Source organism: Gopherus flavomarginatus, chromosome 11 (assembly GCF_025201925.1).
Source record: "Gopherus flavomarginatus isolate rGopFla2 chromosome 11, rGopFla2.mat.asm, whole genome shotgun sequence".
Lineage (NCBI taxonomy): Eukaryota > Metazoa > Chordata > Testudines > Testudinidae > Gopherus > Gopherus flavomarginatus.
In genome coordinates, this window is record NC_066627.1 from 17,210,233 (window position 1) to 17,216,551 (window position 6,319).

General features: G+C 47.1%; 1 protein-coding gene across 2 annotated transcripts; it reads right to left on the minus strand.

Annotated features, from left to right (window-relative positions):
• Positions 1–2,278: 2,278 nt before the first annotated feature.
• LOC127031300 (ribonuclease-like) lies at positions 2,279–4,173 on the minus strand. 2 transcript variants are annotated; one of them, XM_050918050.1, is made up of 2 exons: positions 4,086–4,173; positions 2,279–3,199 (listed from the first exon to the last, which is right to left on the minus strand). In XM_050918050.1, the coding sequence occupies exon 2, from the start codon at positions 3,173–3,175 to the stop codon at positions 2,750–2,752; it is 426 nt and encodes a 141-aa protein (XP_050774007.1). In that variant the 5' UTR covers positions 3,176–3,199; positions 4,086–4,173; the 3' UTR covers positions 2,279–2,749. The 2 variants fall into 2 exon arrangements, with proteins under 2 accessions (XP_050774007.1, XP_050774006.1); XM_050918049.1 differs by lacking the exon at positions 4,086–4,173 and having other exon boundaries at positions 2,279–3,292.
• Between the last annotated feature and the right edge of the window lie 2,146 nt (positions 4,174–6,319).

The window sequence follows — 6,319 nt, forward strand, 5'->3', positions numbered from 1 at the left end:
TGGAGATTGATACTTGGTGATATTTTGCAGTGATTTCCCCTGGACTCCCAGCCAGGGCTTTCCATGGCAAACACCCCAGTCTGGGTTGGTTTGGATGCCAGCTGGTTTGCCCATGGTCTTGTGGCAAAGTCCAGGGAACTGCTAGATGCACACATCACTCCCAGGGGTTCTGTGGAAGGCAGCTGTCCTCAGATGTACTCAGACGCTGCATCACCCTCTCCAGGTGAAATCCTCCAGGAGCAAGGCGATGTAGTTTCCCTCTCTGTGGCTAGACAAGTTTAACCCCTGGTTGGGGTAGTGGGCTGACCATGACGAGCTACATGGAGGTAAAAACTGCCTGGGCTTCATCCCCTGTAGGATTGCAAATCTGGTTTGGCTTTGTTTTCCCCCAGTGAAGAGTCACAAGCTGCGTGTTGCTTTTCTCTGCCTTGCGATGAGGTCAGGTGTCAGGGGATGTCTAGGGGTTCAAAGGTAGATAGAAAAACCCACAAAAACAGACACACACTGTCTGATTCACACATACAAACAGTCATTCTGCACAAGCATACAGGGTACATCTTCCACACACTCACACATACCCCAGCATTCCACACACATGCACGCATGCGCCTTTCACACATGCACACTCAACGTTGTACAAATAAAGTAGTCAGCTTAAACATGTTGCCAATTTCCTTAGATGCCTAGCTCATCCAACGTCTGTATTTGCAGCATTCCCTAAGGGTGTAGTGTATTTGTGTGTGTGTGTGTGTGATATTAGTGTTTGGGTGTGTGCCTGTGTGTGTGTGGTTTTAGTACATCCGTGTGTGTGTCTGCATAATATTAGTATATCTGTGTGTGACATTTGTGTTTGTGTGTGTGTGATATTAGTGTATCTGTGTGTGCAATATTAGTGTGTCTCTGTGTGTGATATTACTTTGTGTGTGTGTGTCTGTTGTGATATTATTGTTTGTGTGTGTGATATTAGTGTTTGTATGATATTAGTACATGTATGTATGAGTGTATGATATTCGTGTATGTATGAGCATTTGGATGTTAGTGTGTGTCCTTCCTGGCAGCTCAGGCCCATGCAGGCAAATAAGGAAAGGTCCTAGCATGACATTGGCATCACAGCATTCATGTCTGTCTATCTACCCATCCCCAGACACATCGGTCTAACAATCTATCATTGTATCTACCACTCTATACCCCAGACAAATCAACCTATCAGTTTACCACTGAACATTCCACTCACTCTAACTATCTATCCCTGGACCCATCAACCTATAAATCGATCACAATACCCTCCACTCTCCCAGTTTATCCATACATATACACATCAACCCTGCCTAACTCCATACTTACCACTCTATCTATCCATTCTCACACACATCAACTTATCAGTCTGTCACCATGTCCCCCGCCCTCCAATCTATTTTTCCTCAAAAACATGTTTGCCAAAGGCTTGGAATGGGAGACAGGGGATGGCTCACTTGAAGATTGCCTGTTCTGTTCACTCTCTCTGGGGCACCTGACATTGGCCACTGTCAGTAGATAGGATATGGGCTAGATGGACCTTTGAGTTGATCCAGTATGGCCCTTCTTATGCTCTTATTGTACAGTGGGAATAAAAAAAGCTAACATAATGTTAGGAAACTTCAGGGAAGTGGACCCTCAACCTTTCCAGACTACTGTACCCCTTTCAGGAGTCTGATCTGTCTTTCGTGTCCCCAAGTTTCACCTCACTTAAAACTATTTATTCAAAAAAGAATTAGCTAAGTTCATGGAGGATAAGTCCACCAATGGCTCTTTGCCAAGGTGGTCAGGGACACAGTCCTATGTTCTGGATGTCCCTAAATCACTGATTGATAGTGCCAGAAGCTGGGACTGGATGACAGAGGATGGATCACTTGATAAATTGCCCTGTTCTGTTCATTCCCTCTGAAACACCTGGCACTGGTCATTGTTGGAGATAGGTATTGTGCTAGATGGATCACTCTGACACACATTGTCCATTCTTATGTTCTTATGTAGGATTACTGGGTTCTAGTCCCAGCTCTCAGAGGGCAGTGGTATCTAGTGATTAGAGCAGTCAGGACTCTTGGGCTCTTTTCCCAGCAATGGGGAAGAGGCTGACACTGGCCTTGAAAGCACAGAGAAATACTGGAAAACCACAATATATTTCCAGCACCATACTTAAGTGGTCAGTGGTTTATATTCTTCCTATCCCCGGTCTCACACAACAAGACAATGATTGCTTTTGTAGGTATCTGGCTTTATTGCATTTAGGCAGCACAGAGGAAAAAAAGTGAAGCAAATGACCAATAACACTAAATCTTGACATATATGAGGATTGCTTATGATCAGGCTGAATACGCAATACAAGACCATGAAACTGATTAATATTTCTTAATTTAAGGATAGGCTTTTAGATGGCCACCATGTGACAGTAGGGTTAACAAGATGGGGAAGGGCCAGCTATACAGTATAGTGGTCACTAAGAACAGCAGAGGGTGAGCGGTGGGGAAGCGGTGGCTATACAGTATAATGGACACTAGGGGAAGCACAGGGTGAGGACAGGGAGTGGGTGTCTATATTGTGTAATGGTCACTAGGGGCAGCAGAGGTTGAGGGGTGGAAACACGTATTCCATCTCACTAGTGTTTAGAGGTGGGTGAGGAGCCAGGTGCCATGGCCAGTTTGGAAGGGACAGAGGAGGGTTAGAGCAAGCAGCAGGGTTCCCTTCTTGCCTTCCACACCCTGGCTGGGTCCTAAATGTACCTCACAAATCTCACAGGGAGTCCATTCAAGCAGGTGAGGACAATTTTGCTTGTGCCATTGAGTCCATTGAAAGAGAAGGTCAAGATGTTAAATGTGCAGGTGGTGATTTTGAAGGTCTTCTTGCTCTGGCGATTGAAGCCCCCAACGGGTATGCCATCGTCCTTGCAGACGGCGTTGATAGTGTTGACGGGCTCATGGATGAAGGTATTGGTGTACTTCCAGATTACTCCCCGGTCCACCATCATCATCTTGCAGTAGGCTCTGTTGCTGGGAGCTTCGTTCTTGGGGTTGTTCACATGCTGTCTCTGGAATCTGTCATTCAAGAGATTCCATGGCTGCCCACTGGCCAGGGCCAGGCAGGCAACCAGCAGGGCGAGGGGCAGCAGGACCACGGGGGATGGTCTCTTCAGAGCCATGGCAGTGTCTGTCACTGGATCGACCTGCAGTGGGGGTAGGGAGAAGATGGATGGAGACAGCGCAGGGCAGGGCTCTATCTTCTCCATGGAACTCCATTCATTATCTCCTCTCACTCCCATGATCCCCTCCCACCCCACTCTGTCCCCAGAGCCCCTCCACATCCAATTATTCTTGCCCCATTCTGTGCCAGGTTTTGCACAGACCCTGACCAAGATCCACGTTCTCATCCTCTAACCACTATTCATAGAACATAGAATATCAAGGTTGGAAGGAACCTCAGGAGGTCATCTAGTCCCACCTCCCTGCTCAAAGCAGGGCCAATCCCCAACTAAATCATACCAGCCAGGGCTTTGTCAAGCTGGGCTTTAAAAACCTCTAAGAAGGGAGATTCCATCACCTCCCTCAGTAACCCTTCCCAGTGCTTCCCCCTCCCCCAGTGAAAATGTTTTTCCTAATATCCAATCTAAACCTCCGTCACTGCAACTTGAGACCATTGCTCCTTGTTCTGTCATCTGCTACTACTGAGAACAGTCTACATCTATCCTCTTTGGAACCCCCTTTCAGGTAGTTGAAAGCAGCTATCAAATCAACCCCTCATTCTTCTCTTCTGCAGACTAAACAATCCCAGTTCCCTCAGCCTCTCCTCATAAGTCATGTGCTCCAGCCCCCTAAACATTTTTGTTGCCCTCCGCTGGACTCTTTCCAATTTTTCCACCAAGACCCATGGATAGATCCCAGGTGTCCTGAGTCTTAGAGGCAGACTGATATTGCCCTGCCCCTGTGCCATGTGTAACTCACCCTCAACTTAGTCCAGGTGCCCCTGCCCCAGCCTTGTTCTGTATCAAACACTTCAAACTTTTGTTTGCTGTGTAGATGCATTCTGAGTCCTGACCTACTGGCACCCCATACCTGTCGTCAGAGAGATGGATCCTGATGTCTGCCGAGCTGAACCTCACCTTGATCCTCCCTCCCATCTTGGCGTCTGTTATATAGCACTCAGCCAGACACAGAGGGGGAGGAGCTGGAAGAGGAATTCTAATAAGCAATTGGATTAGCATAATTTCCTGACAGTTGGCAATTAAAATCAGTGGCCCAGCAGGCAGGGCATGGGTGAAGAACAAACAGCATGTGTTCTGCCAGAGAGGCGGATTCCACAAAAACATCTAAAGGTTTGTCTACCCAGCAAGCAAAGGTGTGATTGTAGAGCAGGTGGACAGAGACATTCCAGCTTTAATTGTTAGTGTGGGTAAGGCCAGTGGGCGGAACAGACTTCACTGCAGGATAGCTGCTCCAATTCCAGCACACCAGCGACCTGGGGTACCAGATCTGGTTGCCAGCCTGTGCTAAACCTGTGCTACTTTGTTTCCACTGTTATTGTTACTCATGTTAGCTAGAATAAAACTAATGTAGGAACGCCCACCCCTGCTGCAATCACCCTTTTGTTTGCTGTGTAGACGCACCCCGAGTCCTGACCCACTGGCACCTTCCTCATCCAAGCCTCGCTCAGAAACTCACAGCTCTGCCAGTGCCCCCCAGTCCTGGGCTGCAGCCCTCTGCTAGCCCAGCTCTGGATTCTGTTGTAGTCATTCAGATGGAAAACATGGGCCCAAAGTGTCAAAGATGTTTATGTGCCTCTATCACTGGCCACCGTTAAGCAGATTTAAACACGGTTCAGGGTTTGGTATCCAGCCTGCTCAGTCCCATGGTGAACACACCATTAAAAGTCCTTAAAGAGACAGAAAAAGAGTCACAGTCAATTCTTTATATTTCAGATGTTTTAAGTAAGGCTTTCATTTTAATAGCCTCCCCTTCTTCCATCTACCTTAAGCTGCACAGTTTTAGAAGGAACATTCCCATCCCCACCCCAAAGTCCCCGAAGTGGTGAAGATGGTAAGAATGTCCTTCTAGGAAAAAGGAAAGAAGTTAGCTGAGATGGGCCAGAGCAGCTGCTGCTACAGTTCTTTTTTTCAGAAGACAACACAAGACAAACACACATAACAGGACAAAAGCGAATTGCAAAGAGAGAAAATGCAGCTTCTGTCTCTAGTGTTGGCTCTTCTTTGTAGCCGCGCTGCTGAAGAAACACAGAGCTGGCATCACGGTCTGATCAGTCGCTCAGAGACCTGGCAGGCTGGTACTCGCATCGGGTTGTGTAGGACACAGGCTCACAGAAGTGTTGTGAAATATCCAGTCTTGGCTGGCTAAGTCAGACTCTTATTAGATAGAAAGACAAAGGAGAGGGGTAGGAAAGACAAGAACTAAGGCAGAGAACAAAAAGGACACATGATGTGGGGGAGACAAAATCTCATCTCGCAGGTGTGGCTAGGACTTAGACGGAACTGGTTGAGGTGGGTGGCCATGACATCTGGGTCCCTCTCTATGTCTCCTGGTTTGGTCAAGATGTCTCTTGGGTTAGGATGAAGGAGGCCCAGAAGTGTCATGCTGGATTCCATGGTTCCAGGAGATGGCCAGGGTGGCAGCCATGATGGTAAAGCTCACTGCTTCCCCTGCAATCGGTCAGTAATTGTTGCATTTTCTTCCTCTCCTCCCTCAATTTATCTCCCAAACTGGCCTTTTTCAAGGACCTCAAAGGGAGGAATGAATGGAACAGCCCCTCCTTATTGTTTTGGTCACCATTTAGGCCTAATTTATGACACATTAGTTTTGATCCATTGATTTTTGGTCCCACACCTCTCCTGTTTGATCTTAACACAGGGTCTTGAATTATATTGGGAGGCCATTTTGTTTGGACTAACACGGTCTTTCGGTCACAATTTGTACCTTTCCCAATCTGCTCTTATTGTTCTATGTGACTGGACATTTCATTAATTTTTGCTCTTCACAGCTGATTTTATAATCAGGGTAAATTTAAAGGCCCATTTACCCTGTTTCTTCCACACACAGCTCTGACAGGGCCCTCAGTCCTGACTTGCAGCCTCCCTGGAAAGTGTCTAAGGGTATTGGATGCCATGAAAATAAGAGAAACTGGGTGTCTACATTGCTTTGGTGAATTGCCGGTGTCAGTAAAGGAAGACAGGAAATCAGCTTGCACCACTGGATCAAATGCCCCCAGCACAAATTAATTGTGACCACAGCAAGACTTGAACTCACACTACCCAATTGCCAGAATGAGCATTTGAACC

What these genes read in the sequence shown, in the direction of transcription:
- LOC127031300 (XM_050918049.1), bottom strand. Translation starts at nt 3,262, where the DNA reads ATGGAGAAGATAGAGCCCTGCCCTGCGCTGTCTCCATCCATCTTCTCC.